This window comes from Sebastes umbrosus, chromosome 1 (genome assembly GCF_015220745.1).
Source record: "Sebastes umbrosus isolate fSebUmb1 chromosome 1, fSebUmb1.pri, whole genome shotgun sequence".
NCBI lineage: Eukaryota > Metazoa > Chordata > Actinopteri > Perciformes > Sebastidae > Sebastes > Sebastes umbrosus.
The window spans coordinates 43,559,990-43,584,140 of record NC_051269.1 but is presented as its reverse complement, the minus strand read 5'-3'; the positions used below and the strand labels follow the sequence as shown (position 1 = coordinate 43,584,140).

The following is a 24,151-nucleotide window of genomic DNA, read 5'->3' as shown; positions in this document are numbered from 1 at the left end:
GAATCGTCTCGTATCGAATCGTCTCGTATCGTAACGTATAGTATCGTATCGTATCGAATCGTATCGAATCATATCGTATCGAATCGTCTCGTATCGAATCGTCTCGTATCGAATCGTATCGTATCGTATCGTATCGAATCATATCGTATCGAATCGTCTCGTATCGAATCGTCTCGTATCGAATCGTCTCGTCTCATATCGAGTCGTCTCGTATCGTATCGTATCGTATCGAATCGTATCGTATCGAATCGTCTCGTATCGAATCGTCTCGTATCGAATCGTCTCGTCTCATATCGAATCGAATCGAATCGAATTGAGTCGTCTCGTATCGTATCGTATCGTATCGTATCGAATCGTATCGAATCGTCTCGTCTCGTCTCGTCTCATATCGAATCGTCTCGTATCGTATCGTATCGTATCGTATCGTATCGAATCGTATCGTATCGTATCGTATCGTATCGTATCGTATCGCATTGTATCGAATCGTATCGAATCGTCTCGTCTCGTCTCATATCGAGTCGTCTCGTATCGTATCGTATCGTATCGAATCATATCGTATCGAATCGTCTCGTATCGAATCGTCTCGTATCGAATCGAATCGTCTCGTATCGAATCGTCTCGTATCGTAACGTATCGTATCGTATCGTATCGTATCGTATCGTATCGAATCGTCTCGTCTCGTCTCATATCGAGTCGTCTCGTATCGTATCGTATCGTATCGAATCGTCTCGTATCGAATCGTCTCGTCTCGTCTCGTATCGAATCGAATCGAATCGAATTGAGTCGTCTCGTATCGTATCGTATCGTATCGTATCGTATCGTATCGAATCGTATCGAATCGTCTCGTCTCGTCTCGTATCGAATCGTCTCGTATCGAATCGTCTCGTATCGTATCGTATCGTATTGTATCGTATCGAATCGTATCGAATCGTCTCGTCTTGTCTCATATCGAGTCGTCTCGTATCGTATCGTATCGTATCGAATCGTATCGCATCGAATCGTCTCGTATCGTCTCGTCTCGTCTCATCTCGTATCGTTACGTATCGTATCGTATCGTATCGTATCGTATCGTATCGTATCGCATCATATCGTATCGTATCGCATCATATTGTATCGTATCGTCTCGTATCGGATCGGATCGGATCGTTGTAACAACGTATTGTTAACCCCTTTGTTTTACCAAATCTACCCGTCTGGTTTAAAGCCGGAGCTCCAATAACCCGTCAACAGGAGGCTGCAGCGGTTCAGAGGTTGGTTTTGGGGTGTTGGGAGTGTGTTGGTTGGGTCTACCTGTCCCTCAAAAACAATATCAGCATGCTTCAAACACGCACACATGTGGCTGCTCAGCAGTCACACAATGACCGTCTAATTATAGAGCCAACATGTGAAAGCCCTCCAGGCTCCCCGAACACATCAACAAGAAGCTCGGCGATGCAGCTTCATCTCGTGTCACGTTGTCAGCCCGAGGCAAACGCACACCGCTCGCTGCTCCGCTCGCTGCGAGGAGGGAAGAGGAGCTGTCACTTCGTCAGACCTGCTGTCAGCAGCTGAGGAGACGCCAACGGATCCATCAGAAGCAGACAGGTGACACTCAGAGTTTCATCACCATTGGATCACATTTTCTGTATTATTGCTGGAGTTTCAGGTGTTGCAGCAACATGCAACCGCTTGAGTGGCAGAGAGTCATTTCTAACCTTTAATATCTCCAGGATGGTTCATGCTGTATATACTCCAGCTTCCCAGTATAACCACAGTATCCCAGTATAACCACAGCTTCCCAGTATAACCACAGCTTCCCAGTATAACCACATCTTCCCAGTATAACCACAGCTTCCCAGTATAACCACAGCTTCCCAGTATAACCACAGCTTCCCAGTATAACCACAGCTTCCCAGTATAACCACATCTTCCCAGTATAACCACAGCTTCCCAGTATAACCACAGCTTCCCAGTATAACCACAGCTTCCCAGTATAACCACATCTTCCCAGTATAACCACAGCTTCCCAGTATAACCACAGCTTCCCAGTAATACCACATCTTTCCAGTATAACCAGAGCTTCCCAGTATAACCACATCTTCCCAGTATAACCACAGCTTCCCAGTATAACCACAGCTTCCCAGTATAACCACATCTTCCCAGTATAACCACAGCTTCCCAGTATAACCACATCTTCCCAGTATAACCACAGCTTCCCAGTATAACCACATCTTCCCAGTATAACCACATCTTCCCAGTATAACCACAGCTTCCCAGTATAACCACATCTTTCCAGTATAACCACAGTATCCCAGTATAACCACAGCTTCCCAGTATAACCACAGTATCCCAGTATAACCACATCTTCCCAGTATAACCACAGCTTCCCAGTATAACCACATCTTCCCAGTATAACCAGAGCTTCCCAGTATAACCACAGCTTCCCAGTATAACCACAGTATCCCAGTATAACCACATCTTCCCAGTATAACCACAGCTTCCCAGTATAACCACATCTTCCCAGTATAACCACAGCTTCCCAGTATAACCACAGCTTTCCAGTACTGGCCGATGAGGGTCTCCAGTTGAAGGACGCTCAAGGACACTTGAATTGTCTGTGAAGCAGCTGGAGGGTCCAGAGCCTTCTGACCTCCTGAGTGTCAGAGGAGGTGAAGTGGAGGTGAAGTGGAGGTGAAGTGGAGGTGAAGAGGAGGTGAAGTGGAGGTGAAGTGGAGGTGAAGTGGAGGTGAAGAGGAGGTGAAGTGGAGGTGAAGTGGAGGTGAAGAGGAGGTGAAGAGGAGGTGAAGTGGAGGTGAAGTGGAGGTGAAGAGGAGGTGAAGTGGAGGTGAAGTGGAGGTGAAGTGGAAGTGAAGAGGAGGTGAAGTGGAGGTGAAGTGGAGGTGAAATGGAGGTGAAGTGGAGGTAGCCGTATGACTTCCACACCGACTCCCCAACCAGCATCTCATTGTGATCACTACCAGACTGACGTAGCCCCGCCCTAAAGCCTCCCCTGCTTTATGGTCTATCTGACTCTCAACGGGACCATCAGTCACTAAATGAACATCATGCTGTACTGAAGAAGACTTGAAACATGAACTCATGTTTACAATGTTTACTGAGGTCATAAATCAGAGAGAAGTAGACTCGGACTTCTATAGAAGCAGAGGAGTCGCAGACATGAATCCTCTATACAGGTATAACAATAGCTGTATTAATGCTCTGAGTGTTGTATATACTGTATATACTGTATGTATATATATATATATATATATATATACTGTAGCCTCTTGACTGTACGATCACATTAACGTTCTATTCAACACATTCGACCCACACTCCCCGAGAGAAAAAGCATTTCAACCGGCTGTTCCGATGAATACGTGTTGAGCAGAGTGATCACAGAGGACGAGAGCCATGTGTTGTATCGTACTAAAGAAAGTGAAGACTCACTGTTCCATCTCAAACACACATACCACACATACCGCTGCTTCTACCGGCTGAGTCCTTGAGTCTGTCGGTCCTACAGGCTCACGTTGAAGTGAATGGGAGGCGGCGTGATGTGACGGTATCTGTGATTATTATGTTCAATCATGTCACTAGATTCACGTGTCCTTTATGGTTCAAACATGGATTCAACCATATGACTTTAATACCAAACATCAGCAATGTTGAGACTAATTCTGTGATGAATGAATGAATCTACAACAGCACCAAGTGACCTGTGGTTTCTACATTCTGAGGACGACATTAGACGATGTGTTTTAATTGTATTTATTAATATCAACGTCCTGCACGAACTTCCCAGATGAGCCTGGGTGATTCTGTGATGTGGTCACGTTGTGTGCATGCTGTACTCACGAGAGCGTCCTCTCCAGCCGGCTGCCAGTCGAACCGAGGATCTCCCCCAACGTACAGAACATCTGACCCAGGAAGTCCTTCACAGAGGAGAGGAGACCAGCACAGTTAGTACTGCACAAAGACCGCCCAAGTAGAGGCCACGGGTCATTGGGTGAAGGCTGGCAGAGACACAACATACTGCAGAGTCTCAAGATGGCAGCTCTTGTAGCTGGGATGTGTTCACTTCCCTTCTGGACAGTGGGAGGAGGGAGACGCGTCGTCCATCTTTATAGACAGTCTGTGGTTTCAAACAGTTTAAACTGTTTAAACAGTTTGAACTGTTTCAACTGTTAAAACTGCGACCGTAATCTGGATGAAAGTACGTTAACCTCAAAATGTAATTGAGATTCAGTTTAGTTGTACGGGAAGGTCATATTCTAATCCAAATAACAGGACATTGAATTAATAAAAGCGTTAAGACCAATAGGAACGGAAAAAGGATTAAAAAAGGCAACTCTTTGATTTTTACAGTTTGATTTAATAACAGGCGGAGAGGGGGACGGCCCAACATGTGGAGGCAGAGCCTTCCACAGCTTTAACTTGGACCTCGGGACAGTCAGAAGCAACTGCTCGGTGGATCTGATCTAATGCCCTGTTCCTGTTCACACCTGGTATTAACATGCGTCCTCAGTGATCGGATCACTAGTGGACGGCTCTGAGTACGTCTGTTCAGACCTGGTATTAGAATGCGTCTCCAGTGGTCACTTGTGATCTGATCTCTCTTCCCCCCCGCTCTATATGCAGATAAACACGTAGTGAACACACAGCTGATACAGCAGACGTTGTGATGTAATGTTACATGAATGTCAGTAGTAATATCCTACATGTTCTTGAATTCTGGTACATTGTATTAACATCAAAATAAAAGCTTATTGTACCGGCGGTCCCCTTAGACCTCCACGCCGCCGGCATCGCTGCTTTTGCCAGACAACAGTGAGGTACAGAGCTCCAGAGAGCCGGGAGGACAGAGAACAGGCGGTCGGGTGTCAGCTCCGCACAAAGCAGCGGATTAAAACCAGCAACACATCTCTGACAGGATGATAATAATGACCTTCCTGTTCCCAGTCTGATAGTCTGTAGATATGTAGCCTATAAACAAGATCTCTTTTAATAAAATACAGATGTACCGACAGGATCCAGTAGAGCACAGAGGCCGTTTCCATGACGACAAGCGCCCGTGTCTGCCTGTCTGTTCACCTGAGGGGCGCGCTGATCCCAGCTGGACATCAGATGAGTAGGAGGTCCTTAATGTGGTCTGAAAGACCCGATCTCAATGCGTCTTGAGTGTGTTCACACCTGTACTGAGAGCTGTCCACTTGTGATGGGATCACTGAGGACGCAGGTTAATACCAGGTCTGAACAGGGCCAGAGAGATGAGTTGGAGCTTGCCCATTTAACGATTTCTATGTTAATAATAAATGATTAGTTATTCATTTTGTAGGAGACAGGGTTGGTTTAACACAATGCTAATGCTGCGTTCCATACAACTCAACCTCCTCCTAGAAACGCTACGATGGAACGCCGCTCAAAGTGTGAGTGGCTCCTGACCTCCAGGTAGATGGATTCATGAAGAAGCATCTGTCTGACGTCACACAACAATGAAAGCTCACACTGTAAAATCATCAACTAAAAGGCAAAGTCAAGTATATATTAGCCTGTATTTATTCAAAATAAAACATACTATCAGTAGGGATGCACCGATACCACTTTATATCAGACCGAGTACGAGTACTTACATTTGGGTACTCTCCGATACCGAGTACCGATACGAGTACTTCTCTGTGTCTAAAGACCCTCGTTAACAGCTGGAGGGTGTGAGCGACACACGGCAGGCTGGGGAGTCCCGCATACGAGGCGGTGCGCCGCCACCGGCTCTAGGTCGGCTTGGAAAGGCTCGGGGCGGAGCTGGCTCGCAGCTTTACAGCGCTCCCCGCCCAGAAAGTGAGGGCCGGTGTGCGCCGGCTGAGGTGGGATCCCGGCCAAGTGGGGTCGGATGCACCACCGTAAAGTGGTATCGGTGCCGTTTTGCGAGTACATGAGCACAGTATCGGACCTGATACCCGATACTGGTATCGGTATCGGTGCATCCTTAACTCTCATATAGTAAAAACTGAAATGTATGTCATGTTATTAGGGAGCTGGTAGCCAATCGCTGAAGGTTTTCTTCTCCGACCAAAAGTTCTTAGAGAAAAGGTAATAAATGTGACGCTGCTCTGCTGAGACTTCAGCTGGGCGTACTGTTACGGTCAGCCATGTTTTCTGTTTCCGTTTGACGTTGGGCACCCGGAACACTCGGAGGTCGGAACTGAATATTCTGACCTCCGAGGAGTTGTCTGGAACGCAGCATTCAGGAAACGTTCAGCAGGTAACACGGAGAAATGAAATGAAAGAATAGGACGTGATGTCAGCTTACCTTCTGCTCATCCAGGCGGGGAGGCAGTAAGAAAGGGAGGACACAAGTTAGAGGAACAGCTGAAAAGACACAATGAAAACATCTCAAGTTGATCATAAAAATACAAACATAAAACTGGAAACGTGGAGAGGAAGAGAGGAGACGTTCGGTGAGGAGGAGAAGAGATCCATTATTAACTATGGGCTCAAATAATGGAGTTGAAAAATGGAACTGAAACAAGTAAAATCATACAGCTATATATATTATGATATATTTGATCAGCATGATTGAAGGTAAAAATGTAGTTTTTTAACCAACTAACTGGACATTAAGAAAACCTGTAAAGCTTCATTTCTTTCTATACTACATTTGAATGATTCGGCTAACAGTATTATTCATACAGGACTTTTTGACTCATATCAACAGGGTTTGTCAGAGGCTGCTTACATGTTTGGAAAGGTTGGAGCTCCTGGTATCCACGTTGTACCTGCAATATAACAAACACAACCAAACAGCAGACTTTAGATTATTACACACTGCTATCTCCGAACTACATCATGCAACAGAGTACAGCATTAAAGAAACAAGCCTCGGTCCAGACTGAGTGTCTGTCTGCACCGTGTCGGTCCGTCTGTGAGTTTGTGGTTCAGTAGTTCCTCTAATAGTCAGCGGTCGTGTCTCTGATGTTAAATCCAGCGCTACATGTCCACCAGGTCCGGTGAGGACACTAGAGGACGCTGCTCTGCTCAACTGGCTGTTCAAACGGTGACGTAGCCTATTGTTGAATGCACCTGATTGGTTCCTGGTTTTCTGCTCGTAAACTTCCTGTTATTCCGTCTAAACAATCCACCAAAATCTACTTCTGGAAACCTTTTAAGAGAGAAGCAGGCGATGATGTCACTGCTGAATCTGGTTTCACTTTGGAACTAGATCACCTGGTTTCACAGCTCAGTCCAAGCTTTGTCGTGCTGGACGGGATCATTTGCATAAAGGACTGTTCCCGCCTTTTCATTTTGAAAGAGCAACGGCCAATGAGGAATCTCCAACACTCGGCCGACCAATCGTGTACCTTCATCACTGAGTCAGTGAGTCAGTGACAGACTTTCCGTTTGTAGGGCTGCTGGCCCTCTGCGGTGCAGCCAAACAACAGAGAGGACAGTCTTAAAGGGCCGGTGTGGAGGATCTGCTGGCCCTCTGCGGTGCAGCCGAACAACAGAGAGGACAGTCTTAAAGGGCCGGTGTGGAGGATCTGCTGGCCCTCTGCGGTGCAGCCAAACAACAGAGAGGACAGTCTTAAAGGGCCGGTGTGGAGGATCTGCTGGCCCTCTGCGGTGCAGCCAAACAACAGAGAGGACAGTCTTAAAGGGCCGGTGTGGAGGATCTGCTGGCCCTCTGCGGTGCAGCCAAACAACAGAGAGGACAGTCTTAAAGGGCCGGTGTGGAGGATCTGCTGGCCCTCTGCGGTGCAGCCGAACAACAGAGAGGACAGTCTTAAAGGGCCGGTGTGGAGGATCTGCTGGCCCTCTGCGGTGCAGCCGAACAACAGAGAGGACAGTCTTAAAGGGCCGGTGTGGAGGATCTGCTGGCCCTCTGCGGTGCAGCCGAACAACAGAGAGGACAGTCTTAAAGGGCCGGTGTGGAGGATCTGCTGGCCCTCTGCGGTGCAGCCGAACAACAGAGAGGACAGTCTTAAAGGGCCGGTGTGGAGGATCTGCTGGCCCTCTGCGGTGCAGCCGAACAACAGAGAGGACAGTCTTAAAGGGCCGGTGTGGAGGATCTGCTGGCCCTCTGCGGTCCAGCTAAACAACAGAGAGGACAGTCTTAAAGGGCCGGTGTGGAGGATCTGCTGGCCCTCTGCGGTGCAGCCGAACAACAGAGAGGACAGTCTTAAAGGGCCGGTGTGGAGGATCTGCTGGCCCTCTGCGGTCCAGCTAAACAACAGAGAGGACAGTCTTAAAGGGCCGGTGTGGAGGATCTGCTGGCCCTCTGCGGTGCAGCCGAACAACAGAGAGGACAGTCTTAAAGGGCCGGTGTGGAGGATCTGCTGGCCCTCTGCGGTGCAGCCGAACAACAGAGAGGACAGTCTTAAAGGGCCGGTGTGGAGGATCTGCTGGCCCTCTGCGGTGCAGCCGAACAACAGAGAGGACAGTCTTAAAGGGCCGGTGTGGAGGATCTGCTGGCCCTCTGCGGTCCAGCTAAACAACAGAGAGGACAGTCTTAAAGGGCCGGTGTGGAGGATCTGCTGGCCCTCTGCGGTGCAGCCGAACAACAGAGAGGACAGTCTTAAAGGGCCGGTGTGGAGGATCTGCTGGTATCTAGCGGTGAGGTTGCAGATTACAACCGGCTGAAGCGTCTCTCATGTGCCAAGCTTGTTGGAGAGCTACGGTGGCCGACGCAAAGACGTGATTGTCCCTCTCTAGAGCCGGTTGTTGTGAAAGTAGAGTAGGTCATCTGGAGCAGAGCCAGCGTGTAGAGTGTACGTGGGAAGTGAGTGGTGAAGCCAGAGAGAGAGAGAGAGAGCGGCGGGTAATAAGGCTGTCGCTGTGAAGGAATTTCGCCCTGCAGTGACAATGACTGACTCAACAGCACGATATGAGGTCTTATTGCAACCTTTCTTTGTAAATGACTTCATTAATCCTGATTTTAGTGCTATAAGCTTTATCGTTAGACTATATTTAGGCATGCTGTTGCTTTTTAAAGAAGAAAGATACTAATTAATACTTGTTTATTGTTAAATGCAGAACACAGAAGGGCAAAACGATTTTCTTCAGCTGAGACGCTTTGGTTGTGTCTGGTTGCTATGATACGGAATATCTACAGAAGTAAAGATCTCGGCACCCGGTAGAGTTCGGTAGAGTTCTGGCTCTGGATGAAGGAAGGCTGAAGCATATAGGGAGAGAAGACGACCCCGCCGGTCCATGAGGATTCATTTCTCCTCCATTGTTGTGTTTGTGGCAGTTGTGGCGGTTGTGGCGGTTGTGGCGGTTGTGGCGGTTGTGGCGTTTGTGGCGTTTGTGGCGGTTGTGGCGGTTGTGGCCTTTGTGGCGGTTGTGGCGGTTGTGGCCTTTGTGGCGTTTGTGGCGGTTGTGGCGGTTGTGGCCTTTGTGGCGGTTGTGGCGGTTGTGGCCTTTGTGGCGTTTGTGGCGTTTGTGGCGGTTGTGGCGGTTGTGGCGGTTGTGGCGTTTGTGGCGGTTGTGGCGGTTGTGGCCTTTGTGGTGGTTGTGGCGTTTTATGGCGGTTGCTAGCAAGTAACGTTATCGACTCCGGCCCAAGCAGGAAAAGTTAACAGTTTGGTTTGTCTGTTCTGGGCGACTGTAGGAACGTGGTGGAGCCGTGAAGAGGACCCGTTACGTATGCAGATATAATCAGCTCATTCTAAGGTAACAAACACAACAATTCTTATTTCCGTGTGGTTATACACTAAAGAAAACATACCTATTAATATTATATTCCATTTCTGCCAACAGATCCCCCTAACCTAATGGTTACACACTGGTCCTTTAAAGGAAAAGAGGAATAACCTCCCCGGTGTATTTTATTTGAGGAGCAACACAGATGACGGACAGCTCTTCTGGGAATGCAAAGATAAAGATCTTGTGTGCAGGTTAAAGGATTAGATGTGGTGATGTGGTGATCTGGTGGTGTGGTGGTGTGGTGATATGGTGATATGGTGATGTGGTGATGTGGTGGTATGGTGATATGGTTATGTGGTGATGTGGTGATATGGTGATGTGGTTATGTGGTGATGTGGTGATATGGTGATATGGTGATGTGGTGATGTGGTGGTATGGTGATGTGGTGATGTGGTGATGTGGTGGTATGGTGATATGGTTATGTGGTGATGTGGTGATGTGGTGATGTGGTGATATGGTGATGTGGTGATGTGGTGATGTGGTGATCTGGTGATATGGTGCATGGTGATATGGTGATATGGTGATATGGTTATGTGGTGATGTGGTGGTATGGTGATGTGGTGATGTGGTGATATGGTGATGTGGTGATGTGGTGATATGGTGATATGGTGATCTGGTGATATGGTGATATGGTACATGGTGATATGGTGATGTGGTGATGTGGTGATGTGGTGGTATGGTGATGTGGTTATGTGGTGATGTGGTGATGTGGTGATATGGTGATGTGGTTATGTGGTGATGTGGTGATATGGTGATGTGGTGATGTGGTGATGTGGTGATGTGGTGATCTGGTGATATGGTGCATGGTGATATGGTGATATGGTGATATGGTGATGTGGTGGTATGGTGATATGGTTATGTGGTGATGTGGTGATGTGGTGGTATGGTGATGTGGTGATGTGGTTATATGGTGATGTGGTTATGTGGTGATATGGTGATATGGTGATCTGGTGATATGGTGATATGGTACATGGTGATATGGTGATATGGTGATGTGGTGATGTGGTGGTATGGTGATGTGGTTATGTGGTGATGTGGTGGTATGGTGATATGGTGATCTGGTGATATGGTACATGGTGATATGGTGATATGGTGATGTGGTGGTATGGTGATGTGGTTATGTGGTGATGTGGTGGTATGGTGATATGGTGATCTGGTGATATGGTGATATGGTACATGGTGATATGGTGATGTGGTGATGTGGTGATGTGGTGGTATGGTGATGTGGTTATGTGGTGATGTGGTGGTATGGTGATATGGTGATCTGGTGATATGGTGATATGGTACATGGTGATATGGTGATGTGGTGATGTGGTGGTGTGGTGATGTGGTGATGTGGTGATGTGGTGGTATGGTGATATGGTTATGTGGTGATGTGGTGATGTGGTGGTATGGTGATGTGGTTATGTGGTGATGTGGTGGTATGGTGATATGGTGCATGGTGATATGGTGATGTGGTGGTATGGTGATGTGGTTATGTGGTGATGTGGTGGTATGGTGATGTGGTGGTATGGTGATGTGGTGATATGGTGATGTGGTGATATGGTGATGTGGTGATGTGGTGGTATGGTGATGTGGTGGTATGGTGATGTGGTTATGTGGTGATGTGGTGATGTGGTGGTATGGTGATGTGGTGGTATGGTGATATGGTGATATGGTGATGTGGTGATATGGTGATGTGGTGATGTGGTGGTATGGTGATGTGGTGATGTGGTGATGTGGTGATGTGGTGGTATGGTGTTGTGGTGATATGGTGATATGGTGATAAGCAGGAGGGATAATAATGAATGTGTGGATGTGGAGCAGCAGCATCGCTATGAGATGAACTCTGGGATCAACGTGCAGATTGAAGACTTCCTGCTTCTTCCTCTTTCTTAAGGCTACTCTCTCCTGAAGGACTTCCTCTGAAGTCCCGTCGTCTTTGAAAAGGATTCTGTTCATGTTTGACAAAAGGAAATCCACTCGTGTGTCGAATACCATTACACAGACATCATGTACTCTTCATCTCTGCCTCTGCCCTCCTCGTCTGCTGTCAGACTCTCTCTGAAGAGGATGGAGGACGACACTGAGCTGAAACCTGCTGCAAGCTCTCCACCTGTTCTCTGATCCTTCTCCTCTTCAGTTACAGTTACAGAAACACGTCGGCAGTAATTAACACGCTCACTCCTACAGCAGCTCCAAGGCTGCCTGAAGTAGATGGAAAGCATATAAAGAGTTCTTTATTGACTCGGAGGAGTACTGTACTCAGCTAGCTGCTGAAGATGTACTGTACATCATCTCAGTAGTGTTCCTCTAGAGAGCAGGCTGGAAGAAGACAAAGCCTCCACATCGTCGTGTTTGTGCTGAAGCCCCGTGGACTGGCTGCTCCCCTGTTAGCCGCGGGTGAAAGCAAAGCTAAAACAATATGACTGTAAAATAGTTCACAGAACTTCTCCAGTTACTGAGTCCCTTTCATTCTCTCTACAGCGATGTTTGCATTTCACAGTGAAACCAGAGTTTGTAAAGAGGGAACGTTGGAGGACAGTTTGTTTATGTCTTTTACAACGGCCTGTTTCAAATATTAGGTTTTACTTTATTCTCCATATTCATGATGATGATCTCATGGGAAGGCTTAGGAATAGCACATGATACGCATTTTAAGCTTGTTGCGAGTCATTTCACGCCACAGGGTTAAAGCTGAAGTAACTTTGAGCAAATATGATGGGAAAAAATATAGTGCTGTCAATCGGTTATAATATTTAATCCTGATTAATCACACATTATTTATCTGTTCTAAATGAACCTTAAAGGGAGATTTGTCAAGTATTTAAAGGGACTGTTAGTAACTTGTTCAGGTATAAATCCTTGCTGGTCGGTGTCTCATGGTCTCTTGTGTGTCTCATGGTCTCTCGTGTGTCTCCGCTGTTCAGACTCAGACTCCAACACAAACTCCAGTGAAGCACCAAAACCTCTTGGTTGTATCTAGTGAAGCTGTTAAACAGTGTTGGCCGCGGTCGGAGGACGCGGGGGAGACCGTAGCTTTGGTCTCCAGGACCGGAGTCTCTGCTCCTCTGCTCCTCTGCTCCTCTGCCTGCCTTCACTCACACACCGCGCTCCTTCTCTCTCTCTCTCTCCACCTCTCACGTGCATGCTGCTCACTCCACACTGCAGAAGAGTTAGTTTAGCTCTGAGAATATCTAGTGAATGTTCAGTGGACGTTTGTGCAGAAATAACTGCTGCAGCTCCTCCAGACCAACAGAGGTTTCCCGTGTCTTGTGAAGTGACGGGGCTCCGCAGAGAGAAACGTTATCGTCTGCGACCAAAACTCCGGCGTCTCCCCCGTTCCCTCCGGCCGCGGTCGGGAGGCTGAGGCGGGAAAAGCCAACACTAGGATCAGCATTGATTCATGGAGAGACCTTCGTCTGGTCAGCTAACATTACTGCCAAGCAGCTGAAATATAGAGTGATATTGTGCTTTTAGCTGACGTGTGTCTCCTCACTGTGTTGAGCGATGCTCCTTCATGTCTATGTAGAGCGAGCACAAGCGCCAGCAACAGGACGCTGACTTTAGTTGACTTAACGGACACAGGTGAAGCTGTTAACAAGACATTATGATTCTTACAAACAGTCCATTTAATTCTCTTATCAACATGGGAGTGGACTAATCTGCTGCTTTATGTAAATGTATGTATATATTTATTATTGTAAATCAATTAACAACACAAATCAATAACAGATATTGATCCAGAAACCCTCACAGGTACTGCATTTAGCATAAAACAATATGCTCCAATCATAACATGTCAAACTGCAGCCCAACAGGCAACAACAGCTCAGTGTGTCAGTGTGCTGACTTGACTATGACTTGCCCCAAACTGCATGACTAATCTCCCTTTAAGGTACATTTTGAACAGATAAAATAAATGTGAGATTAATTTGTGATAAATGGTGATTGACTACGGACAATCATGCAATTAATCGCAATTCAATATTGTAATCAATTGACAGCCCTAATAATAAAGATGTTATAATATTAATAATAATATTAATAATAATAATAATAATAATAATCTAAATGATGTCAATCAGCAGCAGTTTCCTCCTAAATGTGTAGTTTGTAAACCTCGTAGGAGGCCGGCTCCTCCTCCTCCCTCCTCGGTCCTGCAGCTCTGTGATGGACAGTTGAGGGTTCTGCATGGTCAGAAAAGAGACCAACACAACGTTGCAGCGTGACGGACTGACAACTGTGTGACGAACTGACCGACACACCTTGCATCAAGAACAGGTGGGGATGCAAGAGTCACCCTGCACACGCCACCTCTTTCTGTAGTTGTGCCACTTGAGAGGGAATAAAATGATGTTAGAGTTATTTTTGGAAAGTGAATATAACCGCAGCACCCACTGAAGTCACTTGGATTGCCCGCTGCTTCCTGGAGTTCATTCTGTTTCTCGGTTCGGCGTACGCCGAGTGTCGGGTTATAGGGCTTTGAAGAGGAAAGTGAAAGCCGGGAACTAATGGAAATAATGGAATTGAGAGGGAATGTAAAAGAGCCAACAGCTAAATATACCACCAACCGTGGCTCTGCAGCTCGCCCAAAAGTGCCAAACGCAGCGCACTGCCTTTTAAAGCACTCACTCCACACACACACACACCCCCCACACACACACACTCACAGTAACACTAGTCTTCGGTCTCTAAATCTCCTTCTCCTACCATGTCAGATTGAGCTCTATGCCGAGCTTGGGTGGGATCAAATGAAATTACCACCCAGTAGGGTAAGCCTGTGAGCGATGGCCAAATGAGAAAATCTAATGACCTTGATTTCCATGGCAGGCGGGAGGACGGGGAGCCGGAGGGCTTCTCAACAGAATGAAGGTGAACAATGAAAACAGTTTATGTTTTCATACGGTGGAAGTCACCTTCATATGTCGCCGTTTCCTTCCCTTCCTTCAGATGTCTTTGTGCAACCCCCGCGGTAGGATTCAGATCACACAATGTCAAACTCTTCAGTGAATTGAGATCCACACATTTGAGCTGCACCAGAATCTGCGTTAGGGATTTAGGGGGAGCATCCTTTGTACCAGAGACTCCTGAGATTCTGGTTTATTAAAAAAACAACACGTGGATTTCCTCCTCTTCATGCCGACACATCCACTCATACTAAACTCATACTAAAGTCGTCAGTAAGAGCATTACACCCTGTGCAATAAGATCATTTAAGCTGATTCATTCAGTCATCGTGGTGGTGATTAGTGCGCTGGAATCACATTACCGTTACGTGAGTGTCAGCCAACGCTGTAATGAGAGCTTCTTAACATCCGTCATGTCTCCTACGCTCCCATACAGCTAAGCTGCTTTCTCATGTACAGTTCAAGGGAAACACATCTTCTCACAGATTACGGTCACAGTTTGAAACACGTGGTTAACATGTAAAGTCAAACAAAACAACAATGCAACAAAGCTACTTGGTTCTGTTTAGACAACTAAACTACTGATCTAGGTTCAGTAAAACATCGGGATCTAGGCTGAAAATAAGTACGTTTGTTACGGACAACGTTGACTTCTAGTTTCAAACAGGAACCGGCGGTCTCCTGGGGCAAAGTCCTGTAGTTTGACCCATCCATCCACCCCGACCTCCTCGGTAAGCAGACTTCCACAGATTAGGATTAGAAACTAGGGCTGTCAATCCACTCAAATCTTTAAATGGTGATTAATCGTATGATTAGCTTCCGAGATCAGACGATACACACGACACCCCCCTCAGAGAGATCAGGAGGATATTCTGGTCTAGGAAGATTACAAACCAGGAAGTACACAAAACGACAGGCTGCTTGGACATGGAAACAGTATTGATAAGAAGAAGATGGAGATGGCTAGGACGTGTATTAAGGAAACCATCTGATGACGTGACAAAAGTGGCATTGCGTTGGACACCAGCAGGAAAACGCTAAAGAGGGAGGCCCAAAACAAGCTGGAGGAGAACCATGGAAGGAGAGATGGAGACGAGAGGATGCAGCTGGAACAGCGTTGATAAGGAAGCAAACAACAGAGATGAGTGGAGATCCTTAGTCCTCGCCCTACAGTATGTGTCACCCGACGCAAACCTCTAAGTAAGTAAGTAATCGCATGGTTGTCTGTAGTTCATCGTGATTAATCACATATTAATCACATATTAATCACACACGTTTTATCTGTTCTAAATGAACTTTAAAGTATTTAATCCTCTTATCATCATGGGAGTGGACGAATCTGCTGCTTTATGCAAATGTATGTATATATTTATTATTGTAAATCAATTAACAACACAAATCAATAACAGATATTGATCCAGAAACCCTCACAGGTACTGCATTTAGCATAAAACAGCTGTCAGTGTGTCAGTGTGCTGACTTGACTATGACTTGCCCCAAACTGCATGTGATGATCATAAAGTGGGCATGTCTGTAAAGGGGAGACTCGTGGGTACCCATAGAACCCATTTACATTCACTGATCTGGAGGTCAGAGGTCAAGGGACCCCTTTGAACATGGCCGTGACAGTTTTTCCTCTCCAACATTTAGTGTTAGTTTGGAGTGTTATTTAACCTCCTTCATGACCAGCTAGTCTGACATGGTTGGTACTGATGGATTCATCAGGTTCTAGAGTTTACTATGATACCAGGATCTTCACACGAGCTTTAAAACTGAACCGCTACGACCTAAAAATCAAGCAATAAGTTGCGTTAAAGAAAGTATTGGTGTTAAAACAAATTTGTGTTAACGCATTATTATCGCGATAACTTTGACAGCCCGAGTTTGAAATATTTGTATTTGTGATACGTCAAAAACAAATATAGTGGGAGAAAATACGTTTCCCTTGAAGTGTAATTGACTGTATGAAGTTTCACTGTATGGGAGACCAGGCTGACTATAAGAAACACTAAACCAAGTCAAAGTTTAACACTAAATGAAATCTTGTAAGATGTCTTTATGAAGACCAAGAGAACGCTCTGAAACAAAAAGAGCCAGTGGACCTCGAGTTGAGATGATTATGTCACACAATATGTAATCATAATTAACTAGAAACAAAATGATGCACTAATCATAAACACAGTATCTTTAAATATGTTCTATTTCCCGTCTGTCCGTCCAGGGAGACGGATCCGTCCTCAGCTGCTCCTCCTGAGGTTTCTAACATTAGGGAGGGTGTCCTGATCTGCAGTGAGGGTCGGAGGTCAGAGGGTGTCCTGATCTGCAGTGAGGGTCGGAGGTCAGAGGGTGTCCTGATCTGCTGTGAGGGTCGGAGGTCGGAGGTCAGAGGGTGTCCTGATCTGCAGTGAGGGTCGGAGGTCAGAGGGTGTCCTGATCTGCAGTGAGGGTCGGAGGTCGGAGGTCAGAGGGTGTCCTGATCTGCAGTGAGGGTCGGAGGTCGGAGGTCAGAGGGTGTCCTGATCTGCAGTGAGGGTCGGAGGTCAGAGGGTGTCCTGATCTGCAGTGAGGGTCGGAGGTCGGAGGTCAGAGGGTGTCCTGTATCCTCTACAGATTGTAAAGCACCCTGAGGCAGATGTGTGATTAGTGATATTGGGTTTTATAAATGAAACTGACTTGATCTGAGAGAGGACACTAATGGCAGGACACATTTTAATTGCTTCATTACAGAGACTCATTAGCTTTTAATGACATTTGAAATGTTTCGAGACAATGGACAGCGTTACAGAAATCACATTCTGTGTTCCACATCACACACGCTTTACTTTTAGTACGTCCTACAGTCTACTTTTGAAATCCCTGCGCTAAATGGAGGAATAACATTTTAGATCTGATGTCATTCAATGTTCCATATATTTAACATAAAAATATTATATACACGGTAAATTACAGTGTTTGAATTACACCGTGGAGGGAGGGTAGTGTACACTGTACTGTACTTTGTTATTGTCATCTATAGTGGTTGTTCGCATAAAAACACACAATTCAAGTGATTATGAATATTTAAATATTTGCTTTGATTAAAAAATTCTTGGTAAGTTATTATGAAGATTTATTCAAGTTTATCACCAAAAACTACATTTTACCAGATTACATTTGAACACATCATGATAACTAATTTACCTTCACCCAGAAGTCCTTTTTCCTGAGCAGACCGTGAACGCCTCATAACAATAACTCAATGGCACCTCCGTTAACGTTAGTATCTCCGTTATTTATCCAGTCAGGACTGAGCTGCTAACGGCTGCTAACAGCTAACGTTACTAACTCCTGCTGATGTGAACAGGTTTGTTGTTCAGTGTCTCTTTATCAGGTAGAAATAGGGTGCGTCCCCTCAGGTTTAGTAGCGCCACGCTGTTGAGAGCTTTTTTTTCTCTCCGCCGTGTCTCCGGTCAAACAAACTGAAACATGATGTAGCGTGCGTCTGCGTCATTGTGCAGCGTAACTGTGGGAAAGCATCAATAAGAGGAATCGATGGTCACGGAGACATGAGATGTCAAGAAAGAGGACAACTACTGTTCTCTGTTCCATCTCTAGTGTTTTCTCTGCCTGCCAACGTGATGGATGTCCTGATGATTTCACCACTGCCAACAATTTACCCTCATTTGGCGGGCGGCGGGTGCTCATTTCAGACCCTGATTGGGACGTATTAGATCTTTTTCTGGCATACTTAGTGGTCTGGTAGTATGAGTATGAGAAGCACAGATTACTTCCTGTTGTATTTGTTGTATTTCTCACTATATTGTTTGCGTTACATTGGCGGGCTTCAGGGTTTATTTAAAAAGCTGTGAATTGAAATGTGAAGGTGGCCATGATGTGATTCACATATTCACATTGTAGTTCTCTCTTGTTCACAGTCCAGGCCTGGAAATGGCCGAGTGCAGTGTACATATAAAAACCTCATTACACACCCCTGCACGGTGTGTTAAGTTCAGGTCTGGTTCGCTCCTTTAGGGTGCAGAAACTAAATGTAGAACAGCCTTAATTACATTGTTCTACAATAACCAATGATTGCAACACCTGTGCTCTCAGTGTGATGGGATTAGGCTACTGGCACTCATGGCTAGGTTTATGTTCTGGAAGTATTTGTTTGGCTCTGCAGTGGTCCGGTCCGGTCCGGTCCGGTGGGTCTGTGATAAGCTCACACTATTACAGGTCCAACGGCTGAGGCAGCTTACTCTCTCTGGTGCTCACAAATAATGTGATGTTATCGTTCAGGGAAACTCCTCACCGTCAATGGATGTCCACTAAATGTTCTTGTTTTTGCCGCTACCAGGCTAGAAGAAAGTCACTAGTAACTATATCTCTCAAACATGTAGAGCAGTAAAGAGTACAATACTTCCCTCTGAAATGCAAAAGAGTACAACTATAAAGTAAGTATGTTGAGATCAGCTGTTCTAGTGGCGGAGCATCGTAAAACACTTCATTCAAACTGGACAGAAATTAAATCAAACTCACCAACACATCGTCGTTAGTCTTTCCAACGATCACCAACTCTGGTTCGGTCGAAATAAACTCTGATTTCACCGAGTTTGATGTGAAAGTAGGCGACTCTACACGACTCTACACGACTCTACACTTTGTAGAGTCGTGTAGAGTCGTCTACTATTGTCTATATTTGAAGGAAGCTCTCGCCAGCCTTCCTGCTGTATCCTCCACGGCCGTGCAGCTCAGAGGACGAGATCGGTGCTGCAGCAGATACAGACATACTGTAGATGTGAAACAGTTTTATGTCTACAGATATCGGAGGAGACCGGCAGCGTTGAATAAAGCCCGCCCTTTCACAACTACTCGCTGACTGCTAACGTTACTCGCGTTAAATAGCGGTCCACTTCCGTGTTTCGGTACGATTGGCTTTCACACCTGATGAGAACCGTACCCGAGTCCACATGATCCGTACTCCAGACCACCTTTTCAAGTGGACTCGGATCCGGGCCCGGGTCCCTGATGGGAAAGCAGCCTTAATCTCAATGGATTTCACCTGGTTGAATAAAGGATAAGAAAGGGATAATGTACAGCGAGCCGATAAACAGGGCGATGCTGCCCAGCCTCTCATCGCCCTGAAGGGGATTCTTTCACAACAACGACCCGACAGCTGTACATTATCCCGCTTATTACACGGCTACTGACTGAAGAACTTACTGTCCTCCAGAGTCCGACATCAGAGCTGCACCCATAGCAACAGTCTGCGATACATAGCAATGGTCTGTTATACGTAGCAACGGTCTGCGATACATAGCAACGGTCTGTTATACGTAGCAACGGTCTGTTATAAATAGCAACGGTCTGTTATACGTAGCAACGGTCTGTTATACGTAGCAACGGTCTGTTATAAATAGCAACGGTCTGTTATACGTAGCAACGGTCTGTTATAAATAGTAACGGTCTGTTATACGTAGCAACAGTCTGTTAATAAATAGCAACGGTCTGTTATACGTAGCAACGGTCTGTTATACGTAGCAACGGTCTGTTATACGTAGCAACGGTCTGTTATAAATAGCAAAGGTCTGTTATACGTAGCAACGGTCTGTTATAAATAGTAACGGTCTGTTATACGTAGCAACGGTCTGTTATACGTAGCAACGGTCTTTTATACATAGCAACGATCTGTTATACGTAGCAACAGTCTGTTATACATAGCAACAATCTGTTATACGTAGCAACAGTCTGTTATAAATAGCAACGGTCTGTTATACATAGCAACGGTCTGTTATACATAGCAACGATCTGTTATACATAGCAATGGTCTGTTATACGTAGCAACGGTCTGTTATACATAGCAACGATCTGTTATACATAGCAACGATCTGTTATACATAGCAACGGTCTGTAATACGTAGCAGCGGTCTGTTATACATAGCAACGATCTGTTATACATAGCAACGGTCTGTTATACATAGCAACGGTCTGTTATACATAGCAACGGTCTGTTATACATAGCAACGATCTGTTATACATAGCAACGATCTGTTATACATAGCAACGGTCTGTTATACGTAGCAACAGTCTGTTATAAATAGCAACGGTCTGTTATACATAGCAACGGTCTGTTATACATAGCAACGATCTGTTATACATAGCAACGGTCTGTTATACGTAGCAACGGTCTGTTATACATAGCAATGGTCTGTTATACGTAGCAACAGTCTGTTATAAATAGCAACGGTCTGTTATACATAGCAACGGTCTGTTATACATAGCAACGGTCTGTTATACGTAGCAACGGTCTGTTATACGTAGCAACGGTCTGTTATACATAGCAACGATCTGTTATACATAGCAACGATCTGTTATACATAGCAACGGTCTGTTATACGTAGCAACGGTCTGTTATAGAGAAATTACAGACCGCAGAACGCTGTGATGGACCAATCAGAATCGAATATTTAACACTGCCGTGTAATAAAATAAAATCAATCACTGGAAATTAGTTAGCAAAACTTTCTTTATTAATCATGTCATATTGTCAACTATTTCCTCTATTTAGACTCAATCCCACACACTCTGTCCTGCTGCCATAAATACTCACTACAGCACCAAATGTGGATTAATCCACGGCTGAAAATAGTCCCCAACAAATGTACTAGTTCCTCCTGTTTGTCTGCTAAAAACTACAGCGAGCAGCTGTTTGAGTCTGTTTTTAAATGAAACTATATATCTGTGATCTGTTTTTAAAGGTTAATGTCTTCAACGTAATAATACGTATAACTCCCAGCTAAATCTGGCATTCAAACAACAAAACATCTCAGTGACAATACTTCATATGACGTACTGCTTGTGTTGTCAGGATGCATGAGCTCAGTCCATTCATCTCCCGTTCCTTTACAGAAAGAATACATCACTTTGCTCCACATCTATCTATTGTGATTCAGAGGGCTAAAAATAACCTGCGTGGAGAGGTGGGAGTTTAATAATTGATTTCCTCTACCGGGAAGCTCCTTTCTATTGGAATCCCCTCTCATGACCCCATATCAGGGAGACCTGGTACGATCCATATCAGAGAGACCTGGTACAATCCATATCATGGAGACCTGGTACAATCCATATCATGGAGACCTGGTACGATCCATATCAGGGAGACCTGGTACAATCCATATCATGGAGACCTGGTACGATCCATATCAGGGAGACCTGGTACGATCCATATCAGGGAGACCTGGTACGATCCATATCAGAGAGACCTGGTACAATCCATATCATGGAGACCTGGTACGATCCATATCAGGGAGACCTGGTACGATCCATATCATGGAGACCTGGTACGATCCATATCAGGGAGACCTGGTACGATCCATATCAGGGAGACCTGGTACGATCCATATCTGGGCCACGCTGCCAACAGACCCAACACACATTTATTCCTGTTTTCTCCACATCTGTTGTGTGGGAATGTGAGGCTACGTCTACAACAACCAACATCGGTGCTAAAAGATGGAAAAGGATATTACATCATCGTATTATTGATAAATAACATGTAATAAGGTCATGAGATATTACGTGTCAGTGATGTAAGAAAAAATGCATCAATGATCAGTTCATGACCAATTAAATAGTAGATTTATTGACAAAGTTGTCATGATTTGACCTCGTGACATCAGCTTGTTTTCTGGAGATGGACTCATGTTGAATTTAGATTGAGTTGCACTGCGTGTTCTCTGAGTAACTGTGGTTAAAGGGACTATTTGTAACTTTCAGAAATGCTTGTTAGCAGCGACACCTGTGGCCGTAAATTCAACTAAAGTCAGCGTCGGGCTCGCGCCTGCTCGCTCTAAATAGACATGAAGGAGCATCACTCAACACAGTGAGGAGACACACGTCAGCTAAAAGCACAATATCACTCTATATATCAGCTGCTTGGCAGTAATGTTAGCTGACCAGACCAATGTCTCTCCATGAATCAATGCTGATCCTAGTGTTGGCTTTTCCTGAGGTAGCGGGGCTCTGCAGCGAGTCTCCCTGTTCACTCCGCCCGCAGCCGGAGTGAACAGGGAGACACCGGCACCCGGTTGGTAACGAGACAACGTTTCTCTCTGCGGAGCCCCGTCACTTCACAAGACACGGGAAACCTCTGTTGGTCTGGAGGAGCTGCAGCAGTTATTTCTGCACAAACGTCCACTGAACATTCACTAGATATTCTCAGAGCTAAACTAACTCTTCTGCAGTGTGGAGTGAGCAGCATGCGTTCCATCTAGAGGTGGAGCAAGTACGCGAGAACGCGCGCGCTGAGAGTGAAGGCGAGCAGGCAGAGGAGACGAGGCTCCGGCCACACGCGAGCGCGCATGTGTCCCTACCCGCTACATTTATACGCTTAAAAAGTTACAAACAGTCCCTTTAATGTTGGTTATTAAATGGATAGTTCCATGTGTTCTAACCCGCTCTGTGAACACACAGCTTTGACCGCATTATAACAGCATCACTGCACCGATTACCTGTTGTTTCAAGATGTCAGATTTAGTTGTGAAGTTGTGTTTATTCATTTATTTCAATGTTTGAAGGTGGAGAAAGAGCAGGAAAAGTTCTCAGTGACAGTATTTGTATTTTTCTTTTTTATTATTATTTCATTTATGATTCAATCACTTTACATTTACTGAACTTGTTCTGCAGAAAATGCACACAAATTGTTTTAAAAAAGCTTTCATGAAGGAAAATGTGTTTTGTATTCTCTAAGCTGTCAATGATTAATCAATGATCAGCTACGAGCCGTTACCACTCTCACTCCTGGTCGAGCACTTTGTGGGACTCCGTCAGTAATTCAGGGACAATGTTCAGAACTTATGCAGAAAGAGCACAAAGCACCAGTAAACAATTGATTTGGTGAATTCATTCTTACTGAAGTGAAAACACAGAATATAAAGTCAAAGCATGCATTCAGTGGGAGGTTTGCACCAGAACAGTAACAAAAGATTGGCTGTCATGTGTGAAGGACGAGGCTTTAAGGTAGCACCCAAACCGATCGGAGGGAGTGTGTGCGTGCTGCCATTGTGTCTGTTCCACTTAATAATTCAGCATTAATGATTTACTTTGTCAGGAGATTAAGACTAAGCAGGGCAGCTGTCCCAGAGGAGGAAGCTTCCAGCTTCAACACTCACAACTTTTATTGACTTATTGCCTTTGATTGACTCCGGAGCCGGCAGAATAGCAACCGTCCATTTTCACATTTATCAATTCATTTCCAGCTCCTTCTTTTTCCTCATTTCATTTTAACAGCTCTGGGAGCACCACAGCATTACTTAAAGTGAATATTTATTCTTGTTTATCCCTCTATACAGTAAGTCAGGCTTTGTCTTTGTCTCACCGCAGCCCGACGTCTATGACGGGGACACAGATTCAGTCTCTTCTCCCTCACCAACATAACATTTCTAATATCACTCTGACACTCTGAAGGCCTGGTTACACCATCAAGTGGCACAACTAACTTCATCTGAGTGTCTGAGTGCAAATAGGCGGTGCTAGAACTTTGGTGACGTAGGAACTACACGCACGGTCGTTGGTTAACGACTGGAACCGGCGAGCTGACGGCTAGC

General features: G+C 45.5%; 1 protein-coding gene across 2 annotated transcripts in view; it reads right to left on the bottom strand.

Annotated features, from left to right (window-relative positions):
* The window catches only part of LOC119486376 (copine-9), a 148,012-nt gene that overhangs the window by 65,434 nt on the left and 58,427 nt on the right, over positions 1-24,151 (bottom strand). For both annotated transcript variants that reach the window (XM_037766462.1, XM_037766469.1), the window contains exons 5-6: positions 6,716-6,755; positions 3,838-3,917 (exon numbers count right to left, since the gene is read on the bottom strand). In XM_037766462.1, the coding sequence (XP_037622390.1) occupies positions 3,838-3,917; positions 6,716-6,755 (120 nt within the window). The remainder of the gene's footprint in view (positions 1-3,837; positions 3,918-6,715; positions 6,756-24,151) is intronic.